The sequence below is a fragment of the Apus apus genome, chromosome 2 (assembly GCF_020740795.1).
Source record: "Apus apus isolate bApuApu2 chromosome 2, bApuApu2.pri.cur, whole genome shotgun sequence".
Lineage (NCBI taxonomy): Eukaryota > Metazoa > Chordata > Aves > Apodiformes > Apodidae > Apus > Apus apus.
In genome coordinates this window covers 85107996-85133062 of record NC_067283.1, presented here as the reverse complement: position 1 = coordinate 85133062, position 25067 = coordinate 85107996, and the positions used below count along the sequence as shown (strand labels likewise).

Below are 25067 nucleotides of genomic sequence, written 5' to 3'. Positions count from 1 at the left end.
ATAATCAAAACTAATGGGAAATGCTGAGTGAGGGAGGATACAGGCAATGAAGAAAATGTAAGCTGTCAGTGCTGTGACCACAGGAAGAGCCTGGACTCCCAGATTTGGGACTGGGTGATCTGGCTGTTGCTGAGCTGCCTTCCCACTGGTGTGGATGGGTACCCTGTCAAAGCCAATCCAAACTGCTTCCCAAGCTTTCTCTCTTCCAGCATCCTGCAAATACCCAGAAGCTGCAGCAAAATTAATAAAAGCCTGTTGTTACTCTTCAAAGCATTAAAAATTTAGTCTTTCTCCTTTCTTTTATCAAAAAATGAAAGGCAAACGAGGAATCAAGTGGGAAGACATGATGATGTAATATGGGTCAAATGATTTATCTGGACATGTGAACACTAAACCAAAGTGGGAAAGAGCGAAACAGCTTTTGGGGATACTGTCACAAAATCAGTGTGTTTTCTGTAGTTATCACTTTAAACTGCATTCTGCTATTTTTTTGTAAAATACGGAAATGGTAGGGTACCAGTTTATGGTTTCCAAACCTTCAGCCTCTAAGTATGAGTGCAAACATTTGAATACATCTTTAATTCATGTGGATAGTGGTTGTGTCTTGAAAACATGCTCTGCTCTGTACAGCCTTTTCTTAAAAGTACATCACACAGTTCATGCCTTCGTATGTAAGCAGCTCAGATTTTTGAACAAGCTTTGATGAAGTTTCTATGCAAGCCTAAGCCTATACAGAGAGCATTAGTACTTTAAGTTTTGAGAAGATAGAAATGGATAATGAATATAGACTTCACAGGGTGTCTTCATAACAAAGAGCCATTTTCATGCATACTTTTGAATGAGAGGAGAAAAAATTTTGGCTGTTTTTTATAGTATTCAGATTTTAAACTTTAATAGTACCCCAAATGTGCTCGTTGTGTATGTTCCTTTAAATGTGCTTTGTGTATATGCAACATCACACACTTTGGTGTGTTGGTTTTTTTTTCAGCTCAAATGTCAACAATTCCAGTATGTAATTATGGCAGTAGTGCAGAGAGAGGTTTGCTTGATTAGTCACTGTGGTCTGAGTTCAGCCAATATAGCTTACGGCATCCAGTTGAAGTCCAGAGTCAGGAGCCTTGATGCCCTCTGCATCTAGCAGAGAGACACAAATGCCTTTAGTGTGTGTTTTAGATCTTAAGCTACACCACCTCTCTCCCCCTTAGCCTCAGAAGGAATGTAACTCTCTAAAATTACCTGATTTGAATGTGGGACTGGGAGTTCGTACAGGACAGGTTTGGAAGTGCTGTCCTTCCAAATATAGATTCTGACTTGAACCTGGCACTGATCCTGCACTGCTCTTCTCTGCCCACACTGCTGTGATTACCAAAACCTGTCTTGCTGGTATGACCCTCACAGAGTTCATGCCTTCAGTATTGGGTTTTGATGACCACTGAATATATGATGATACTGTGATTGCCCTTAAAGTCAAATTATTCCTCTGACTCTACAAAATGGGTTTATAATTCAATATAAAGCAAAGAGGGGCAGAATCAGGGTTTTCTAACATGGCCAACTTAAGTCCCTTCTTTTTTTATTAGGATTTCTGTTCTGAATATGAAAGTCAAAGACTTAAGGTCTTGATCTTACAAGAGTCCTACTCCTTTGTTCATAGGCTTTTAAATGTGCACCTAAATATAGTATATGCCAGAGGAGAGCGTTAATGTTGCTATGAGAACCTTAACCTCAGCATTTCCTAAGGTTTTATGTTTATATGCAGGGGAGAAAAAGCAATAATGAAAGTACTCACAGATACTTTTATTGTATAAGGAAGTACTATCTGATACCTTGTACATAAGTGATCCTATCTGCATCGTATTGCTGCTGCTGTTTGTCTGAAGGGCTTTTTTCCTGCACAAGCTGTGCAATAGAGGAGGCAAAAAGAGCCATAGAGTTGACCTAGATACTCGTTTAATTGCAGCATTTGAAATTCCCATGTTTTATAAAGCTGCCTTAGTGCTGCTGGGCAAGTAAGGGATACCTGGCTGGTGCTCCAGTGTATAGATGTGGTTGACAAGAGTTGCTTGTCTGTCAGGCATGCACAGAGCATGCTTAAAGGCTTTTCTTTATCAGAGGTTTGCAACGTCAGGAAGCAAAACCTTTTTTGTTACCTCTTCAGCTAGAAAACAGCAGTTCAAGAGTAACCTGCATGCAGAGCTTGAGTCTTCAGCAGCTTTGATTTGTCTGACCCTAATTGAAAGCTTCCCCATTCCTCCAGTGATTCTGCTCTTGTGAGCACATGAGCTTTGAGTATAGAAAGCTTTTGTGAAAAATGATCTCATCAAAACAGTATTCCTGTGAAAACAGCAAGTACCTGGCTGGTACTGCCTTCTGCAATAAATTGCTCCTTCTGCTTGTACAAAGATACATGCATCTCAGTTCAGTTTTCTATTTACCTCACTGATGGTACAGTTCTCATGTCTGAACAATCTTTATGAGTGAAATTGGGGGATGACAGTCAAAACTTGCTGGACCAATTTTCAGTTCATGCAGCTCTTGGTAATGACTTCTCAGTGTATCTTAATGGCTTTCTGTGATGTCTCTGATCTTCATCTCATATAAAGGGAAACTTGAACAACTGGTGTACTGAAACCTATTAGATTTTAGTCAGAGGCCTTCTGATAACTGGTACTCTCTCCTTATATTTTAGTCATAGTCCAGGATAACAAAAGTTGGCTTGCATTGATACAAATTACACCAGGATTAATTTCAGATTGTAGAATGCAAATTTGTATCTGTTTGATGCTGAATGTTTTCAGCATAACGTCATTTAAAAGTGTGATTTTTTTAAATGATAATTGTATCTAGTCATAGGTTTTATTTTGCAGAAAAGGGAAACAAATTAGTACAAACAGGAAAGTGGAGAAGAAACAACATGACCATGGCACGACTGTTTGTTTTTTTTCCCTCATTCCTTATAATGTTTGCATTACTTGATGCACACGAAATACTGCAGTGAGATTGAGGAACTAAGGCTGAAAGATGAAACAGCCATGAGGGTACTCAATATACACGACCCATTATGTGAAACCACTGATGTGATGAATATTAATGTTCTTTTAAATTTTTAATTTTAAGTCTTTCTGTCTTTCAATAAAGAAAAAAAAAAAAAAAAAGAAAGCTTGGAGGAAGAATTCTTCCCAGAACAATGGTGCAGTCTGTTATCTGTTCCTTTGCACTGTAAAGCACTGAATGTTCAGCCAATATAGTGCTCTGGTTGGCTTAGCATTCTTAACCTTAATTTTGAATAGAAGGTGCCTTGTGCTGCTGACGTAATTAGGGCCTTTTGTAAATCACTGTTGCAGGCAGTCTGCCGTTGCATTTCACTGCATTTCTTGGAGGGATGCAGGGCAAAAGTGTCAGACTAACTTCCTGAACCTCTCTTCAGGCTAAGTGTTTTCATTATTGGGAGTATTTTATTCAAAATGAGTTCTAGCTCGTTTTCCTTTGTAGATTATAAGCCCCGAATCAGTTCTGCAAGTGAAACAGTGTTTCTACTGAAAGAAGTTTGAATAAGGAGCCCTTAATATCTTAAAGTAGGAAATGCTTCCTTGAAAAAAAAAGAAGAAAAAATATAGGAAATGTGAGAGTGTTGGACTTGACCAATTGACTTTAAATTAAGCCCACTCTGTGTTACAGGAATGTAGTTATCTGGCTCTGTTGTCACAGAAACTGTCAGAAAGTTTGAGCTGAAGCTTTGTCGTCGAGCTGGTTTCATATTTGTCGTTACACATCATGCTCTGCAGCGTTGTGTGGGGCCATAAAATCCCCTTACCTTCCGTGTAAGCCTCTTAGGGACCGTTGCGCTCTTGCCTCGGCTGAAGCACGGCGTTCCGTCTCACCCCTGTCTCTCTCCTGTCCTCCAGGGCAAGGTTCACTTCAGGCCATGACATACCTTCCTGGTGCAGTCTCTTCCATCTGTGATGTCCGTGGTGATACGTGGCCTTGCGCTGTCCTTGATAGCAAACACAGCGCTATTAATAGTCAGTGAGGTTAACTTGCTCCTTCCTGCCTTCAGGCCGTCCACCCACTACACACCCGTCCCTGGGTTTTAAAGGTGTCATTAAAACCCCCGGTGCTGACCGGCCCGGTGTATGAATGTAGCCACGTTTGTGAGGTAGCCCCAATAGTCGTGGGAACAGCCGGACGCTGCCGTCGGGGCCCGGCTGGCGGGAGGTGAACACGGTGCGACAGCAGAGCCGCACACCGAGCAGCAGCCAGCGTGTGTCCTCTGCCTGCTCTGAGGTGCTGGTAACATCGGCTCAAACCCCGGGAGGGGAGGGCGGGACACATACCTATGACCCCTTTGCTTCATACTGAGGGTGCACAGCGTGAATGAGCATAAAAGACAGCTGCAGCTTTCTTCCAGTGGCCATGCTCCATTAAGTCTTCCCATGCTTGGGAGCAGGGAAGGAAGGGTGGTGCTTGTCCTACGGTTCTCTCTTTTCCACCTGCAAGACTTGAGAGACACCCTCAGAACGGCTTTCCCCTCTCTCCTGGGGGCTTGGCAGCTGGAAGGATCAGGTGCAACCCTGCCCTATGTCGCTGCCTTTTCCCCAGTAAAACTGCAGGGAAGAAAAAGGGGATTTCGTGCTGCAAGTGTTGCGAAAGTGGCCATTCCGCTGTTACGTGCTTGGTGCAGGCTGCCCTGCGAAGGCTGAGGCAGAGAGCACAGGGCTGTGCTTCTCGGTGACTAATGAATGAATGAATGATGTCACCCGATCGGTTCCTGAGGCAGGAAATCCAACCGAAAGTTTCAGCACAGAAAGTGGAGTTATGTGGCACAGACGAAGCCGAAAGTAGGCAGGAATTCTTTCAGCACCACTTTTCGGTTGTGTCATTCCTTTCCAATCTACTGCGATTAAAAAGTATAAGGGAAAAAAAAAAATAAATAAAAATGCAAGCGGGTGTTATCGGTCCCTCCGCCTTCCCCACTGAAAATAAAACAGATAAAAGAGAAACTTCGGTCTTGTTGAACGCTGGCTTTTGGGTGTGCTGTGCGCCCGGGGAGGGAAGGCGAGTGCCAAGCGCGGGGATGCCTGCGGGGTGTCGCTCCCCCTGCCCCTCGGGCTCCGAGCGCCCACAGAATGTGATGTCAGATGGGTGCTGATCGCAGAAAACAGGCTCGCGGGGCACCCCCACTACCCCACCCCAAGAAATTTCTGTGCGTGCGAGGATGCGTCTGGGTTGGTTAAGGGTTGGCAGGAGCGGGAGTGCAGCTGTAACATTGTGCAGCACGCATACCTTCCCCACAGCTACAGCAACGGGGATTCCCCCCTCCTCTCCTCACGTCTCCTTCCCTCTCCTCCGGAGCCTACTTTCTGAAAGAGCTGGCTCATCCCTGCTGTCAGATGAAGCCGTTTCCTGAACGCGCGGCTTTGAGTCACTTGGGCTGGATGAGGCTTTAACTCCTCCCTCACTGGGCTTGAATTTGTCCGTAGCCGGCGGAGCATGGGGGGAGGGAGGGAGCGGGGGAGGAGGACGAGGCGGCTGCCGCCGGCGGGAGCTGGGCACGCAGCGCGGCCGCCGCCCCCGGCCCCGCGGCACCCGGCCCGGGGCTCGGCAGCGGAGCCGGCTCCGGGGCCGGCCCGTCCCGTCCCGGCGGGAGGAGAAGTTCAAGTGCTGAAGTTGCAGGCAGATGACACCGGGCGCTGCCAGGCCGGGCGGGCAGCAGGCGAGCGGGGGCTCGGCCTCCCCCCCCGCCCCCCCCCGCCTCCCAACCCCGGGACTGCCAGAGGGGTCTCAAACGCCCCTGGGTGGTCATAAAAACAAATTTTCTTTGTAATTTCTTTTTTTCTTTTTTCTTTTTTTTTTTTTTTTGTTTGGGGGGGGGGGGGGGCGGGAATAATTTGGAAGTCTGATAGTGTGTGGGAAATGATTACATCAGTCGGAGGGAGGGCTAGGATTGGTCTACACAGTGTGGTTTGATTCACTACCGCAAAGATTGCGTGTAACCCTTTGAGTGGAGCTCTGGCAGAGTTGTTTCCCTCCCCAGAAACAGTCCCCATAGCAGGGGCTACGTGACAGGTACGGTGCCGGCATCCCGGGCGCCCAGCCGTAGGCTGCAAAGGGTCGGCGGAGGCAGAGAACAAACTCTCAGGAGGCAATATCTATTTAAAATGCCATCTTGTTCTTCCGACTGCTGCCTTTTACGTGCCGTTGAGGTAAGATTTTTCCATATCAAATTACCCTCCAGGTTTTTGTTAGATTCGCCTTCTCTTGCTGTAGAACGCAGAGCATTTTGGAACGCCGAGTTGGTTTAAAGCTCAGACCCGCACGCTCGCCCGCAGAAATAATTTTGCGGCAAGTGTCTCTTGCTTGAGCAGAACAATGCTAAGAGCGAAAGCATCTGTATGATTCAGGAGGTGGGGAGAAGGTTCCTGACTTGTTCTCTCATCTCCATTAATATTTAGGATGTGCAGCGTATGCACATTTGGTTTTGAACTACTTTCAAGCTAGGATCAAAAGAGAAGCTGGGGCAGGGAGAGAAATGTGTGGACTGTGCTAGCTAATTGATCCAGTGGCGAGCTGCAAGTGGGACTTCCCGCAGCGAAACAGTCAAAAGTTAGTGGGGAACAAGAGAGCCATTTTTAATCTTGAGGGTCCTGGCCTGCTCCTCGGTACAGATTCGGAGGCCCCCGACGGGATCGCAGAGAAGATTGTGTGTGTTTGACTGGATGTAATTTCTCTTGCCCACTGTTGCTGAAGTACTCTCTCGGTACTGTTCCATGTTTGCTTACCTTAACACATCTTTGTACAGAACCTGCTCTCTTGCGTTTTCTGTATATGTGATCTTATTAACCCTGCTCAATCTTTGTTTAGTGCAGGGAGGTGTTGGGGAGGGGGGAGGAGAAATAGGGCAAGGGGGCATTGAGAGAAAGTGTTCTAAAGTGAATCATCCATGTAATTTGTCCTGACTGCCAAGGTGCTTGGAACCCTCACACCAAGAGGATGCTTTTCTACAGTAGCTGTGTGGTTTGCCTATGTTCAGAGCTGTTGATCTGTAAGTGTACCCTTTATGTTGCAGGATGTAAAAGTCTTTAGTGAAGATGGAACAAGCAAAGTGGTCGAGATTCTAGCAGACATGACAGCCAGGGACCTCTGTCAGCTGCTCGTTTACAAAAGTCATTGTGTGGATGATAACAGCTGGACTCTAGTGGAGCATCACCCTCACCTAGGATTAGGTAGGGAATGGTCAAAGGGGTGGCATGGTTACCTGGGAAAATAAAATATGTGTAAATTGCATTAATGTACTTCCAGCTGGAACGTTTTCTTTCCCCTGCTTTTACTTGTACAAATAGCTGAAGTCACATATGTGCTTTCTGTGTATTACAATTTCATGTGTTAAGCGCTTAAGCCATTTTAAGTCCTTCTCTTATTTCCCATCCTCTGTTTTTTATTGTAAAAAAAAAGAAAAATAATTGTCTAATCTTCATGCTAGTGCTCTTGCAAGCTTGCTGTGTCTGAAGCTATTGCAAATAACCAGCTTAGGCAAATTAAGCTTGATCCTTAGAGCACTGGTCCTGTGAAACAGCTCAACTCATCACCAGCTGGAAGACCTGGGTGAAGAGACTCAGCTTTACATACCTACAGTAATGCTTATGAAAGCTAGACATGCTGAGGTGGGGGAGGGGGACGGCTAAACTTGACTTCAGGCAAGGAAAAAAATGGTGGCACCACCCACAAATCCATGGGCAATTTCTGGACCAGCAGTGGCATCTGCTCTCCAGGCAGCAGCTCCTCCACCTGATTGAAATTAAGGTGTCATGGTTACAGTTTCAAGAAGGCAGCAAGAGGAAGAACGGTGAGGAATTAAATAACACCATGAATTGGTTTAATTACAGTACCTGAAAGAATCTCATGTTGTTCACTCTTGCTTTTCCTGTTATTTTGTGGCACTGATTAGTTGCAGGGTTCTGCTGAGCAGCCTGCAACTGCGTATTGCTCAGATAGGCTATCTATGATTCTATGTGGTATACAATTAAGCTGTAGAAAGTAGCGTTTGGAGTATTAGTTGGTACACTTCACAGGGAATATTTTGCTAGAAAATAGACAAATCGTAAGCTGTGATCACCCGCACTGAAAATGTGAATGCTATCTGTAGATAACAAGAGGGTTTTTTATGTCTGAAAATGTAGTACAGAGCCCTTACAAAAAAACATAAAAGAAAACAGTTTGCTGGAGATGTAGAGCCCTAATCCAGTACTGTTAAACACGGATAAATTAATTGCTGTATAGTATAGCACTTTAAAAAATATTCATGGAACATCCTGATTATTTAATGGTTTTATTTGGTATCTCTCCTGATATAGAAATATGTGAAAAAGTTAGCATGAAACACTTATTTGTATATGCCTGTGATATACTTTCAGTTTTGAGGACATAGGGCAAGGTGAAGAATTAAGGTATAAATTACAGAATCTTTATCTCCATAGCTTAATATGCCACATGTGAGCTTCTAACAACCTTTATACATTTTCAGTTTTATCAATGCTCATTAAACTACCAGGCTCCCTTTTTCTATATTCTCTTTCCCATCATTGCTGATTACCAAGGTATTGTGTAAACAGAAGCCTTCTCCTTTGTAACCAACATCCTTCTCCTGCCAGATTCATTCAATGATGCCACAATTCAGTGTTTGTGACATCACAATAGCTTCCATGGTGACTAATTGTGCTGTCAAACTCTGGTGTGTGACATCTCTGAATGAATCGGGCAGGAGGCTGATTAGGAAATCAAAAGCTTCTGTTTACACACAAATAACTTGGTAATTAACAATGATGGGAAAAGAGCAAGATACTTATCGGGCTGCATTTATATACGTGGGGACCTGCCTGCCTTGGACCTCTGTTTCACACTGAAGCACAAAGCGGGGCCCAGGCTGTCCCAGAGAAACGGGGTGTGCAAGTTGGAGTTTAAGTAGCCACCCCACTTGGTTCCACAGGGACTGCTCCAGGCTGTTCTCTGTAGTCCACGCAGTAGATCTCTGTGAAAAGTATTGCAGCCTTTCAGGGTGTAATGGGAACAAAGAACTATTTAAAGCATCAAAAAGATGTAACGATACAGATTTCAGGTATTTAAAAGGATGCAGACAGAAAAGGGAAAAAAGGAGATCATTTAACAGGAGACAACAACGTCCAGTTTCTTGTATTTGGGGACCAAAGTATACACTGTAACATAGTCAATAAAAACTTGAACCAACTTCATACATCTGCCCAGTTCTGGTTGCAGTTTGATTTTTTTTTTATTTGCTCATTTTTAGCTTCTCAGCAGCTTAAGTGCTTCCCTGTGTTGCAGGGACCTGTCAGATCAAGGTGGTAATCTGTTTGCACCATAGGTGAAGTTACTAGCAGATGTCTGATGTTCCATATTCTGCCCTCCAGCAATAAGTTTGCTAGTATAAGTATGAAACAATGGCAAATAGATACTAGGCAGTGTGGAAAGAAGTACGGTTTAAGAGCAGTGAGTTTTCTACATTTTCAGAAGTTATTCTTTCTTACTCAAGAAATCCTTGATTGACTTAATGCTGTAGGTGGTAAACTTGAAGCCCACTGAAAGAGGCAAGTTCCTTCATTAAGTTAATGATCTTTTTTATTTCCCTGGTCTTGCCTAACATTACTTTCCAAAAGAGCTCAGTTTGCAGAACCAGTTCTATCTTTTTACTATTGGACAGACTGAGGACAACAGCAAATTTTTTAAGCCAGCTGTGCATTTATCATTGTGGTGATCTTCTAGGTGCCAGTTTTTTAGGGAACCTTCACTGACTGCTACTTTACACATGTAGTCCAGTATATTCCAAGTAACACGTGCTTGCAAGTAACTTCAAATGGCTATTGGACTGCACAAAGTATTTGTGTTCTTTTGGAGACAATGGTGTGACGATTTACCATCAGACTTGCTTAGATGTAACTTGTGGAAATGGTTCCTTCTGCACTGTACCACTAGTATCTAAACAACTTTATAGTCAAGACTTAAGCAGTCTTTGAAGCTTGAATTGATACCATCATTTCCTTTGCAACTAGAAATACACCTAATCTGGCCATAACATGTAGTATGCTCTCTGTATGCTACTCCATACTTAACTATCATCAATTTAGGATGGGAAATGAGATATCTGTCTTGGACATTAACAGGAATAATAATAATAATAATGATGATGAAGACAGACTATGTGTTTGGATACTGAAAGAATCCCTACCTACAAACCTCATTTTTCCCATTCCACAATTGACTGTGCATCTTATTTAATATACTTGAAGCAGGGAAGACAAGTAGTAAAGCTCTGAAATACAGGTAGGGTTGGAAGAAAGAATTGCTGCGTAGTTTTGTGCATATAATTTCTTGTTTACATGTGCATTGCGTTTGATTTGCCTTAATCTGAACAAATTAAATGTGGAACAGTTAGACACAGCACTTGCAAAAATACAGAAACGGCAGGCTATTTCACACTTCAGTCCACCTGTCATTTGTAGTGATTCTCTAATTGGGAATTTTGTGCCACACCTGCAAGTTGTTCATAGTGGAATCCAGCTCCTTTCCCCACCTTGTACAGCTTCCAGCTCTGTAGAAATTCAGATAATAATAGTATGCAATTCTGGCAAAAAAAAAATCAACTAACAAAAAACCCTGCAAAACACAGAACCCTCCTCCTGTGTCCTCTTCGAGGAAGCGTCTAGAGGAGACTGAGTTGAGTCTATCAGATGAACTAAAAGGAGACATTTCTTGTCACTTCAGCTGCAATGCCACTTGAAGACAGACTGGTATATTGAACTTAAAAGACTGATGTTTGTGCTTCTAGTTTTGTAGCAGGAAGCTCAAAGCAGGGTTAAGGTTCAGTTGCTGGTGTGTCAAGTGGCAGTTCATCCCATTTGTACTAACCAAGTGCAAATTGCCAAGTGTGTGACTTTTATGAAGCAGTAGCAAACTGACTAGGACTAGCTTCCTTTTTACATATATGTGCTATGAGATGCTGCATCTTTACTTCAAGATGGTTTTTACCATCACAATGAAAATGTAAACATTAAATCAGCAGAAGCATCACCACAGAATCTCGGAATGGTGTTGGTTTAGTGAAGAAATGCATCTAGGTCAGTTGCCTAAAGCATCTAAGAAACAGTCACTGGGTATATTTAAAAAAACTAATTATCAAAATACAAAACAAATAGACAATGTTCATCTACATTGCATTTCCTCAGGACAGAAGGAACAGGACCAGATTTGTCCCTGCCCTTAGGCAAGCGATCTTCAGTGGTTAGGAAAGTGAAGACTGAAGCTTTGTGTGATGGCAGAAGCAGGCAGTAGCAGGACACATGGTCTTTCAGGGTTCAGACTGTGATGAAGATTCACACCAATGTAATTAAATGTTTTTTGGAGGAAGCAGACTTTACAAAACAGAAAGGCCCTCCATCCTCATATATCCACCATCCTCATTACAATATGGAGATTTGACATAACTGGTTGCCTAAAAACAGGGCAGTAGCAATAGATCAGCAACAATACTTGAAACTTCACCTGTGAAACCCCTAGAAAATGTGGAAGTTAGGTAATTAATGCTCAGGGGGTGCAAGATGTCCTTAGTTAACTGCTACCAACAGCAGTATCGTTGTGTACATTAGTCAGAGAACTGCCCTTTAAAAAGGGTGTTACGGCTAATGCACTAAGAAGCAGCTCTTTATTTGAGAGCACCCCAGTATGGAAAATCTTCAATTTTAACACCTTGAAACAAAATCTATGGCAAGACTGGACACTGCAAATGCAGTGTAAATGCTGGTGATAAATGACAGTCTTAAATGCAGGTTAAAAAAAAAAAAAAAAGACAATGGGATTGTTCAGAGATATGTTAAACTTTCAAAGATTTTACATTAATCTACTAAGTTGAATATTTCAAGTGACATTCAAGAGCTTGCTACTTCTTAAGATACCAATGACTTCTTGCTTTCTATCTTGAAAAAACCCCAAGAGAATATGGGTGTCAGCCTAGCATTTCTAACCATGGGAACATGAGGATGCAGAACACCAAGTGTGAAAGAGCCTCTCCAACCTTCTTTGGCCAGCATGTCACATGCATTTTGGATAGAGCTCTATGAAAGTTATTTTTTGTTTTACCTTTTTAAAAAATTTATTTCCTGTTACATAAGGGATGAAGATACTGACTCTTAAGACTTTTGAGAAATATCTCAATATTTTCTCAGAAACTTCTGAAGATTTGCCAAGATACTGAATTCATTAAGTAGTGCACACTTAGCCCAGTTGCTTTCTTTTGAGTTACTGCTTTCAGTGAACTGGATTTGTTAAGCTATCTACTCATGCTTTGATGTGCCATTCTTTTGACCAGAGAAGTGGTTATGAGGAGTTACCTTGTAACCAAATCTAGAGCAGAAAATTGCCCTGTCATGTGTACAAAACATTGTCTTTGTCAGTATTCCTGTAAAGTAGATCCTGTGACCTCTTTCATAATAAACCCCATTGTCTGGCATCTACAATAAAGGCCTGAAGTTCACCTTGAAATGAACTGGTTTTATAGAGTGTGATCAAATAGGACACTGTATTTCTCTGATAGTTCAAGACCTAACGGTGGCCTTTCCACAACTTTTTTCTCCTTTAATCTGTCCACCTTACCAGTTACACAGAATGTAGCCAGCACCAAAATAAGAATTTCCTGTGTATTGTTTAAGCTACTGCACACACAAAAATTGTTCTTACATTTCTTAAAAGTCTATGCTTGTGAAACCCTGATGTAGGAAATCTTTGAAGAACACTGCCACGTCAGATTCAAATTTGTAATACTTATGCCCTAGTTGCTTTAAATGCCTCATTGCAGTAAGGTTTGAAAGCTATAATACTTCTTATTAACTTCTTTAAAGGTAACGGAATGACACTGGGTTGTTTCTGTTCTTTGGAAGCTAGTCTCACTGCTTCTGCTAGTTGTCTGTGTGTTTAACATAATTTTCTTTTTCTGCAGAGAGGTGCTTGGAAGATCATGAGCTCATAGTTCAAGTTGAGTCCACAATGGGAAGTGAAAGTAAATTTTTGTTCAGGAAGAATTACGCAAAATATGAATTTTTCAAAAATCCCATGGTAAGTCTCATTAGTTGTTTACACCACAGAGGGGTGGATTGCAATAACATTGTTGAGCACTTTAATGTCTTAAACGTCTATAAAAAGAAAACAAAACCAAACAAAAAGGAGAATTCTTTCCAAATAAATTTTTACCAGTGTTTAAATTCGTTGCACTCTCCTCCCAGCCTAAAAACCTCAAGTGTTTTCAAGTTACCAAATATACTTGTTTCAAAATGGCTATTGTTATGTCAGAAAGTGACCAAGTCTGAGAAATCTTTGTTGGTTTAAGAAAAACAATCAGAAGTGCAATTTACTCATTATCTTCAAAGTTACTTGATTTGAAACAAATTGATCACATAGTGTGCAGTATTCAAACCTTTTGATCTCTGACAGTAACAACTGAAGCTCTTTCTGAGTAACCCCTAAAGCACTTACTGCATACAAGGAATTTTCAGTTTATTGTTATATATGCTGAACAGTGTCTCACCTATGGCTGTGCTTTACTAGTGTGTTCTGCCTTCTTTACTGACCACTGTAACTCACCTTCTCTGTCCTCATGTATATATTTGTGCTTGAGAAGTATTGCATGTCATACCTGTACTTATTCCTGGATTTGTACAATCCTTTGAAAGTTGTAGTTTTAAATTGTTTACCATGTAATTGCTTATTTGGGGATGATATTTCACATTTTCATCCAAACAATTAAGTTGGAATGGGCTGTTGGCATGAGCCAGTGTCAGCTGGTGTGACCCATCTAGATAGCTGAAGAAGGATAGTCAAGAGGGGGTTTAGGTGAGAACAGATTTTGGGCCAGTCAGGCATCTGTGGTGCCAAAAGAAATAAAACACATGAGAGCACATGAAAACTCATTTCTGAAGTTAGCATGGATGATACATTCATTCCTCTCCTCATAGACGCTAATGCACAGTTGCTGCAGCCTCGCACGTGTGCTTGCACGTACGTTTGTCATCTGCTAGTGCTTGTTTCAGAGGCTGTGCCTTGTCTTACTGTATGAAACATTTCTCTACATGGAGTGTTAGTAATTTTTCACTTCTGTTGATCTCCCCATCTGATAACCTATGAACATCTGAGTGTTGCAGAGAAATTTTGGTATCATAGGAGCTAGCACATTGGTTTCATGTGGTATACTTTAATTAATAACAGAGCATGGGAGTAAAACCCAGAATGCTTGGCATTCAGTCCCAGACTCCTGCAATCAAAGAATAAATCATTCTTGTGGTGTAAGAATGTGAAGGCTCCCTATCCATTGCATTAGCTGTTGCCATATGGCACTGTTTCTGCTCAAGAGAGGCTGGTAAATGTTAGCTTTCATAATTCTTTGTGAAACTTACCTGGCAGAAGGGTGATTCCTCTTCAGCCCTTTATGCCCCAAAGACTGAAATTTATATTGTTTGAAGTGTGACAAATATTCTAAACTAGAAGTGCTTTTGTTGTGATGCATCTTGTTATAATCAGTTGCTGGTTTATTCCAGGAATTTTTGCATGTCCTCATGCTTCAAATAATGTTTAAAGACTTCAGGAATGACTTAACGTAATTGCTGTGGATAGTAAGCTCAGTGTACCAAATTACATAGGCATTTTAAAACATGACAAATGAAAAGGGGAACCAGAGGAATAAATCTGAAGTCAAGTCATCGATTCAGAAGTCAGAAAACTGTCTGACCCTTGTCATGCAAAGATTCAGTGTAAATGAGATATTTTACTGGATGCCTGAAATCAAAAAGCTCTGTAGAAGCACGTTTAACAATACTTGCTTCTGTGATCGCAGGATGAGGGACAAGATCATAAACCTGGCTGTTGAGCAACCAAATCAAAGCATCAGGAGTCACACATGAGCTCTTTTCATAGTTAAGGTCTGTGAATGGCACTTGCTTTAGAGCCTTCTGAGGGACTAAGTAGGTTTTAGGGTCAAGCAGATACAGCACGAAATAACTGTATTTTGGATAAAGTGCTATCAAAGGTAAAGGTGTACATACTGCAGGTCATGCAGGGTCCCCACCTGAGAGTTCTTTTAATGCATTAGATCTGGTTTAGCCCTGTCAGGGTAGAGAAAACTTGTTGTTCCTTCTATTCTGCATCTTCCATATGGCAAGTAAAGTTACAAAGAGTTTGCTTGCTGAACAGTCTTTCTGGACAGAGAGGGAAGCCCAGACATTTGGTGGCAAAATACGCAAGTAGCAAGGAGTCACTGCATACCCAACCTGCAGGACCATTCATCCAGTCCTTTCCTAGGAAGCAGAGACTGTTAGGGATTCCTGAAAGCCCTCAGTAGAAGAGGAAGTGCTGCAAATTAGGTATTTTAAAAATCTGCATTCTGTCTGCATGGGCGTTTGGTGAGCAGAAGGAAGGGAAGAACTGCACTTGGAAGCCTTGGTATTACTTTCTGTGTCAGGGGATCTCCAGGTTGATTTAAGGGTGATAGTTTCAAAAAATTAATGACTGGAAGAAAATTCCACTTTTTCTATGTGAAAGTGTTCAAATATAATGTGACTTTCAATTGTCTTCTTTTTGTGTCTAGAATTTCTTTCCAGAGCAAATGGTTGCCTGGTGCCAGCAAACAAATGGCAGTATCCCACAGTCACAACTTTTGCAGGTACTGTAAGCACTGTGTGGACAAATAGTTTTGGAGCTGGAGGGGAAAGGTTGAGGGGAAGGAAGAGGGAATTCAAAGGTCTGGAAATAACTGTTTGGAGAAGGACCATTGTAGTGGGTTAGCATATTGAACTAATACTGAAAATACCTGACAAAGATCTTACCCAGTGGCATTAAGGTTTAAGTTATAAACACGAAGTATTTATAGCTGATGTTCATACATATTTGTTCCATGAATATTCCTTACTCTGTGGGTACCTGGTTTGGCCATCTAGTGTTATTCCTAAAACAATCTCAGCAGACATATTTGTAGAAAAACAAATATACCTTATAAAAATCAAAACAGAAGTACTCTTCTATATTCCACATCATAGCATAGGGGAAAGTGTAAAAATCCATGTGTACATTAGAAGATGGGCTTGAGATAGTGAGAGGTTTTGCTTTGCTTTGTATGTCCCATGTATGTGCCTGGTGAGAATCAACAATAAGGACCAACTTCCCCATGGTTCAGCCAACTAGTTGCTGTTCCATATAGAAAATTAATTCCCTAAGTAGTACATGCAGTTACAGAAAATTGTATGATTTGCAAAGTAATCCCATTTAAAGCTCCCCAAGTTCAATTACAGGGTTGTGTACCTTACGCATAGATTTTGGTAGAGCTGTGTAATCTGCATGGCAGTGGCATGTGCACTGAGTTTATACTGAAGTTTTGATGTCACTGTACAGTTTCTTGCTTGCTCATGCAAGAACTGTGGTGGTGGCTGGTTGGCCTCCAAAGGTGATGCTGAAGGGTGGGCTACCCCTCTGACCAAGTCACTCATTCACTTAAACCTCTGAAGTTAAGCAGTCTGATCTAAACCCTGTAGTCTAAATCTTTTCTTTTTTGGTTATTTTCTCAAATGGGGGACATTCAACACACATGGCCAAATGAAACCACAATTTATTAAAAGCATACTGTATTAAAAATACAAACCCGTGATGCCTGGAAGACAGTACCACAAATAACAAGCAAATTATAAGGCAGAGGGCACAAATACATGAAGCAAGTATACATACAAATAACTGATTTTAGCTTGATTTCTGTCACTTTTCATGTTTGCAAATATGCACTGGCTGTATAAATGCAAGAAGTTTCGACTGACTTTTGAACCAGTGCACTCATTTTGTCCCATGACCACTTCCCAGGCTCAGAGATGCAAAAAATCTTGCAACTTAGTTTACTTTTGGTAAAGGTGGACAGAGAGAATATATTCTCCTTTTGGTCTTTCCCTTTCACAGTTGAGAAGTACAAATAGCAGGAAAACCAGCTGTTCTTTTCCATTCTGTTAGATGAGATGGGGAGGACTGGGAAAAAACCCTAGCTTTTAATGCAACTAAGAGTTCTGACATGGGGCACTGATTTTTAGTTTTGTTTCCTGTGGGCATTGTCTAGCAAATAACACTAAAACACAACTTTAAGGAGTTGCAGAGGCATTTAGGGTTATGCATTTTAATATGCACTTTTGAATTTATTAGTTGGCATTTAACTTTCTCAGCAAACCCTCTGTCATTTAAAAATCTGGCCCATTGTAATAAGGGAGCAATCCATCAAGCTCCTTCTTTTGATGTATTGCAAATCAAATTATTCTATGTGTGGTCCCTCTAATTAAATGTTTTCCATCTTCAAGTCTAGTACAATTGCTGACACTTAGTTGACTGCTCAGTGTTTAATTTTTAGTTAAATATTCTGTTGTGTGTCACACCTCCTGTTTTTGGACAGGTGCTTGTGCTGTATAGGACTTTGATGTGGGAAATCCTGAAATAGGCTGTTACCATTCTAGAAGTTCAGGAACAATTTGCAGATTTTGGCCAATGGTTCCAAGTTAGATTAGTTGCCAGAATTGTTGTGACAATATATTATTTTAAGAACTAATAAGGTTACTTATGTGTCCCTTCAGGCCAAGTGCAAGAAGAATGTGGATATAGAGAAATGGTTATTTAGCCTTTTGAAGATTTAAGTAGTGACATAGAGAACTGGAAAATACCAGTGGCAGGAGGAGTTAGCCAGGTAGATGTAACAGGAGGAGCAGGAATATCCATTTTGGTTGGAAATCAGTTTAAACATCTAGGTCAGTTTAAGCATAATGTGGAACTGCACCCCAAGTCAGCAAAATGATTTGCCATTTTCTTCTCTGTTCTGCAAATTCAGTGACAATTTTATGATCCGTCTATTGGACACAATCTTCATTTGCATTTTCCTCTCCAACAGAACTTTTTAAACTCCAGTAGCTGCCCTGAAATTCAAGGTTTCTTGCATGTGAAAGAGCTGGGTAGGAAATCATGGAAGAAATTGTATGTGTGTTTGAGGAGATCAGGACTTTATTGTTCTACAAAAGGAACTTCAAAGGTAAGATTAAAAATGAAGCTGCACTGTGCTAGCATGTGAAAGCATTTTCTGCTTTTGCAGTGGGTATTTTTTGCTGGTTTTTAAATATCTGCACACAGTGTTCCCTTTTTTATCATATAAAAAAGGATAAGCAAACCATGATCAAATGACAAGCAAGCCCTGGGCTCAGTGCATGAAAATAACTATATGGCATTGTTATATAATAAAAACAAACTAGCTGGACAACATAATTTTGGCTACTGAAGTGGTGCTAACAAGGATAGCAAGAGAAATGCTCTCCAAGCACATGGTTCATGAATTTAGCTTAAACAGTACTTTAAACACTGTCTTACATTATGTAAATTTCAGATTTCTTAGGAGCAATGTCAAGGGCTATTCAATTTTTAATGTGATGTGTTTGAATAAGTGTTCTGTCAGATTCTTGTATAAAGCGTCTTCTGCTAGTAGCTGATATTTAAAAGGTAACGTCATGCCCACATCAGGCTGCCTGGAAGAGGAGCACAGTGTTCATGCACTGCCCTCTGTTGGGGGTTGGCTTTGAGAGACAGCAAAGCTTGCAGCAAGATCTTCCAAATCTTACACTTCCCTCTGATAAAACGTATTTCTTTTCCCAGGAGCCAAGACATTTGCAACTGTTGGCTGACCTAGAAGACAGCAATATCTTCTCGTTGATAGCAGGCAAGAAGTTGTACAATGCACCTGCAGAGTATGGATTTTGTATAAAGGTATTTCTCATTAAGTTCTTCTAAAGTTCAAGATAGTGTTGGTAGCTCAGAATCCCCCATGCCTGTAGCTAAATGGGATTTGTATGTAAAACTCTGCAAGCATTTCTGTCATGAGGACTTGATCTTTAACGTCTTTCATTTGGCAGGCATGTCCTGTGAATCTTGCCAACATTTTATGTGACACTTTTAACACTTTATCTGGTGCTCCTTTGGCTTGGGATATTTCTGTGCAAAATCAGGTCAGTGCTGAAGCATGGTGTGCCTGTGAGGTAGCCTTGGTTCACTTCACAGATGAACATATTTTTCCAAGTAGTCTAACTGAATAAGAAAGTTTCTCTGGTCAACTAGCACCAAAACAATACAACAACAAAGGATCAAGCTCCTGTAGAGTATAAGTGTACCATTATTGTGGCAGAGGTTTGCATTTATTTAAAGAAGATTGTATTGGAAAATGGAAATAAGAACAAGCAGTTGTCCTTGAGGATTAAGAACCGTTGTGCTGATGGATAGGTTTGGGAAGTGTTTCAAAGCTCTGTGTAATTTTCTGAGAATAAGGCTGGGAGCTGCTTTTATTGACAGAAGTGAAGTAGTCTCCTTCCTGGAAGCTGTTCTGGAGTTAGAAAACGTGGGTTTGCCTCAGAGAGTAGAAGCTTGCTGCAGGCCAGATCCTAAGCTGATGGAAGAAGACTTTCAGTAACATTAATTTATGGAAACTTTGGTTCTTCATCTCAAAATGGGGGCTCATAAAACTTCTCACAGTTCTTAAGAAAACACCTCAACACCTTGGTTCTGGTTCTAGCATGACCTGAGTACCTTGTTCCTATAAACTTAGAGAACTGCAGGCTATTTCAAAACAGGCACTGCCATTTATCTTGCTGAGAAAGTGATTTCTTTCAAAGCATGCTCAGCCTCTCCTGAGCTTTAATTCAGGGTGCTGTGAGCTTTTCCTGGTCATTTCTCAGACTAATACTGTACCTGCCTTTACTCTGCAGTAAACTTACAGTGTTGTTAGTTTTCTAGAGGATGTAGCTGACTTCCCTCTAATACTTTATAGCCCAACAGAGTGAGAAATGAAACTAAGGAACTGAGGTTACTGTGTGCTGAAGATGAGCAAAGCAGGACGTGCTGGATGACTGCCTTTCGCCTACTTAAGGTACCTAATCTCTATTATGTGAAAAGAACTACACTTAGAGTTAAGTTGCTTTTGTCCATGATAAAATACTTATGTGTTCTTAAACGTCATCTGCCTCCAAAATGGTAACAGCTAAGAGCAAAATACCAGGTAGACCTGTACCTCCTAAGCTGTCAAGCACAGCAGTGAGCAAAATTCCTTCCACATATGAATTTTGTATCATTTTGGTTTGGAGCCTAATTTATAATATGCGAATGAATAAAAAGGAACACAAAACCATTTAACAAGATATTTGCAAGTTAGCATAAAGCTACAGGAAATGGTTTGATAATGGTAAGTGGTTATCTTAGCTAGAACAAATTGCTATCCAGAGCCTTTGCCATTTTTTCTTCCAGTTTTCTGAAGGCTCTATTAAAAAAAGTAACAAAAATATGCAACCCTATCTCTGGGTGAAAATTGATTCATATCTAAGGGCAAACAATGAGGTTTCTTGATAATATGGTAGGATGCTTCACAGGTTTTTTGAAACTAAATCAGCAGGGAAGCAACTGAGAAGAAACCTGACTATTTTATGCTCTTTGAAGCAGAGAACTTCCTGATTTTCATGGGGAAACATGCATAAATTTTGGGTTGGTTTGTTTTTAAATCTTTCCCTGAAGATGCTGCCTTGAAAAGTACTGTGTTCTTCTCTGTACCTTACTACACCCTCCCTCATATTACAGGCATTATACACATATACAAGAAAATAATGAAGATGTACAGATAATGTGTTACCCATGAAAATCCCATCTCCCTTCTGCTCAGTTACCCTACTCACTAATATTCTGCATCAAAGTATAACATACAAAATGTGATTACAAAATAAAGGCATTCACAAAGCAATGCTGCACACCCACCTGCTGAAGAAGATGCATTCCAGCAGTGTGTGTCTAAGCAGCTGGAAGGCAGTGGGTACATCAGAAAAAGTATGAGGTTTAATTGCTTCCCTGTCCATGTGTGGCATTGACTAGGAGATGTGACAGGCATTCCCGTTGCTTCATGAGCATTGTTTATTCCTCCCTTCCCTTTCAAAAAAAGTTTATCTCTTTTGTTTATCCCCAAGATATGACAAATGTTTGCTACAATTACCTGTTCCTCTCCTATGCAGACTGTTCATCATGCAAAACCGTGTAAGCCGATCAGACTTCTAGGCCTGCCAGTATGAAAACACAGTGCCTGTTCACCACCTACATTAAGTGGTCACCTTCCAAACCAGAGCACATGTCTTTGAATGCTCTCCAAATATTATCTCATTTGTTAATTGTAAGAGATTCCGTGTTCCAGTACACAAACTCCTATTTTAAGCTGTTACAAAAGCAATTGCACTAGTCATAGTATGGGCCAGGATACAAGAAGCAGTCCCAGAGGCATATTTGATTTCTATGGAGCTCATGCCTCTTTTGGCTATAATAATCTGCTCTCCAGGTACTTAACTGGACTTGACTTGTGTTTAATACACACTAACAGTTATGTTAAGAGTTTTAGTCCCCTGACAATTCCAAGTGGTTCTTCTCAGCTATCCTTTCCCTATTTGCACAGAATTTTGCGTTGTGGGGAAAGTGCTCAAATAGAGAATCATGTAATTGTCGCGGATTGTGCCTTGATGATATCACTTCTTCCGAAGAAAGTGGTTACACTGGTCGAGGCAGTAATGTTCCTGAATGGCCTGGAAGGACCTTCACATAATTAGCTATTCTTACCAAATACAGAATTCCATCTTGCTGTGACCATTCAGAGGAAACTTTCTGTGCAGTGTGACCTGTGGCAGCAACAGTTCTATATGGCAATAATTTCTGTATGCTGGCATATAACAGTCACCCTTAGGCAGTTACACTAGGGGAGAAAGAGGGTGTGTTTTTAAGGAACACTGAAAGCTGGTTAAAGGTATATAGTCAGGGTAAATTAAGGCTGTGCCTCAAGGCTATTGCTGTGACCCTCCTTTTTATTTGCCAACTGATTTAGCTTTCCACAGTCATATATTATCCTGTTTACAAAATTATATATATAATTTCAATTAGAAGATTCAGTAAGCAATGTAGCTATACTTAAGCACTGTACCCCTAGAGAAGGCACTGAGTAGGTGTTTTCCTACCATCCCAGCTACTACTAGTGTTGCTAAAATTTATCATGTTCAATGAGGAGCATGACTGGAATTCAATCACGTTACTTTTATAAGGATGAGAAAAGTACCAAGAGTACTATTTCCTGCTGAGATAGCAAATTTAAAAGTTTATTAATTGTTATCTTTATGAAAACCAAGATTGAACACCTTAAGAATAATTTTTTTTAAGTTCATGTTACTAGAGGGTAAAAAGAGGGGGAGTTTATATGTGTGTTCTGACCTCCAGTGAAAGCTTGTATTCTACAAGGAAAACAGGGTGATAGCTGAGAGTGGCAGAAATTACCTGTGTATTTCACTCAGGCTTGTAAAAGTGCTGTCTTTTATTTAAAACTTGTGCGTATTTACTGCTTGATTGCAAGCCACTATTTCTCAATGCACATTGCTTTGGGACAGCTTCTGATCATGAAAATAATCAACTGGTGGCACCTTGCTCTAGTGTGAGTGGCATTATGAAGTCACTGCAGTTTTTTTCCTCTGGTATATATTTGAAAAACAATGTCCTTGCATTTCTTTTGACAGTATGGAATGCTACTGTATCAGAATTACAGAATTCCCCAGCAGAGAAAAGCCATGCTTCCACACTTTTCCACTCCAGTAGTAAGTAATGAACTTTACCTCATTAATGTATGATGTAGGAAAAGATACATTTGCTTTTGCATATTAAAAGTGGAAAATTTTTCGCTAAGAAATGTAAATTCAGCATTGTGTAGCAAATCAATGTAAAGTTCATGTTTCACATGAGTACAGTTTACGTGGTTGGCTCTCCATTCTCTTAGATTTACATGATCCACGTGATTGAAAAATCTTGGATGCGTCAGGCACTTGGAGATGTACAGTACAGAGACATCTGGTTGTCTCTGCAGAAGCCAGCTTAGTCTGGCAAAACTAAGACGTAAATCTCTTAAAATATGTTGGGCCAAGAGCTGACTGTTAGCTATGTAAAAGTGAAGATCCTATATTTGGATCCCAACTGGCCCTGAAAATGACTGGAGTATAGTAATAGGGCAAGTGGGCAACTTGAGCAATACAGATTTTCTTCTCAGCCTTTGAATCCTCTCCCTCCCCTGTGGCCTAAAAAGAAAAGCCATCTATTTTTGTGTCTGCAAATCTTCCAGAAGGAGGAAAAAAAAAAAATTATGTATTTTCTGTGCTGTTAAAGGATAACTGTGGACAGTTTTCTGAAGCTAAAACATGTTGAAATGAAACTCTCAAGCTGGTTCTTTCTTTCCCTGTTTTTTGAAACAAGTGAAAATTCCTTTTCAGAGAAGTGTATCTGAAAACTCACTAGTAGCAATGGATTTTTCGGGGCAAATAGGAAGAGTTATTGAAAATCCTGCTGAAGCACAGAGTGCTGCCTTGGAAGAAGGACATGCTTGGAGGGTAGCTATCTTCTCTTCTTTTCTCTTTTTGTAATTAGTAAGTGTCTGTTGAGAGCCAAAACACAGAGTGTGCTATGATGTTAGTGCAGTGCTGGTCACAGTATAGCTTAGCTCCGACCTGAAGCAATCACACTGCAAGCATGCAGATCTGAAAGTCAATATCCATCTTTAGCAAAACTGTCACATTCACAACAACCTTCTACCACTGCTTCTCTGTCCCCCTAGTGTCCAGAGGAAAGTTGAGGGGGAAAGCAGACCCACCAGAACTTTACTGCCAGTTTGCAAAACCAGTCTCTGAGGAGGAATATGTCAAATTAAATGCTTCCCCACATGGAAGAGGCTGGGGCTCTGACTAATGGCTTGCTCCCAGTAAGTTTAATTGCAGAATATACAAGAGGCAGGACCTCTTGCAATGGAAACTGATGTAACTTGTTTATAGTGTCTTGTGGACAGACAGCTGCAGTACAAGTTTTCCCACATGCTCGTCTCTTAGGGAACAGGAGTCATTACTGAAGCACTAGCTGGTGCTTTACGTACGGGAGGGAAAAACTGCTTGATTTACTGAGTGCCTGGTGTTTTGCCTGAGCAGAAACATATAAGACTTTTCTTTTTTCTGTCATTTTTTCTTTATTTTTCCTTTTTTTTCTTTATTTTTTTCTTTATTTTTAGATACTGAGCTTCCATCATTAACATTTGGCTTGTGTTTTAAGCCAACTGAAATGAGCTGCTGCTTGTAGATTAGCCCCCTTCAAAGTTGCATTTCTTTTTCTCATCCTTGCATTAAACTTGCCCAGCCCCCAGCTTCCTGTAAATTAAATCTATATTGCATGTGCACTTAATCTCTTCTGTTGAGGCTTTAGTGTGGATTTAACGGTCATTCATTTTCCTCTATAGAAACGTAGCACAAGAATGAACATCTTGGGTAGCCAAAGTCCACTCCATCCTTCCACACTGAGTACAGGTAAATTCTGCTGGTTTTAAGCATAGCATAAGAGGTCTCTATGAGTAAATAAAAGTTACATTTCATATAGAGACAGAGTGCAGTCATGTAGTATTAATGCCTCAATGTCAAATACTCTGTGTTTATCAGTAGCTTCTATGTCATTAACATGCTTGCTTACCCATACAAACGTAGTAGAAGGAACTTGTTTACCTTTGAAGGCACACTCAAGCTTTTCTTCAATTTTAAACTTTTGAAACTCAGATTTTATGAAAGTTGAGACTCCATAAATATTTCCATTTAAAACAATCCGGAAGTCAATTCTTTGTTTCAAACAAGGAAGGTCAATGGGTGATCTGTTATTCTATACAGAGTAAAAATGGGAGTCTTCAAAACAATATTAATTCCATAAAAATGGAATAATGTAAAATACAGATGCCTGTAATGTGAATCCTAAACATCTCTTTAAGATTTTATGTTTATTAAAATAATAGGAAATAGCGCATTTGTATAATGGACTTCTTAGTGGAAACACAGCTCTTCTCTGTTTATTTTCTGTGTTTCTGTTGAGCAGAATTTTAAAATGCCATTTGAAAAAAATAAAAGAATAAACAAAATATTTGGTTGTAGCTC

General features: G+C 40.7%; 1 protein-coding gene across 6 annotated transcripts in view; it reads left to right on the top strand.

Annotated features, from left to right (window-relative positions):
• The window catches only part of GRB10 (growth factor receptor bound protein 10), a 151252-nt gene that overhangs the window by 118488 nt on the left and 7697 nt on the right, over positions 1-25067 (top strand). For 4 of the 6 annotated variants that reach the window (XM_051609643.1, XM_051609644.1, XM_051609646.1 and 1 more), the window contains 9 exons: positions 7067-7223; positions 13001-13116; positions 15638-15712; positions 17960-18097; positions 18712-18822; positions 19877-19975; positions 22635-22712; positions 23379-23495; positions 24389-24455. In XM_051609643.1, the coding sequence (XP_051465603.1) occupies positions 7067-7223; positions 13001-13116; positions 15638-15712; positions 17960-18097; positions 18712-18822; positions 19877-19975; positions 22635-22712; positions 23379-23495; positions 24389-24455 (958 nt within the window). The remainder of the gene's footprint in view (positions 1-7066; positions 7224-13000; positions 13117-15637; positions 15713-17959; positions 18098-18711; positions 18823-19876; positions 19976-22634; positions 22713-23378; positions 23496-24388; positions 24456-25067) is intronic. The other 2 variants (XM_051609645.1, XM_051609648.1) reach the window with 2 other exon arrangements.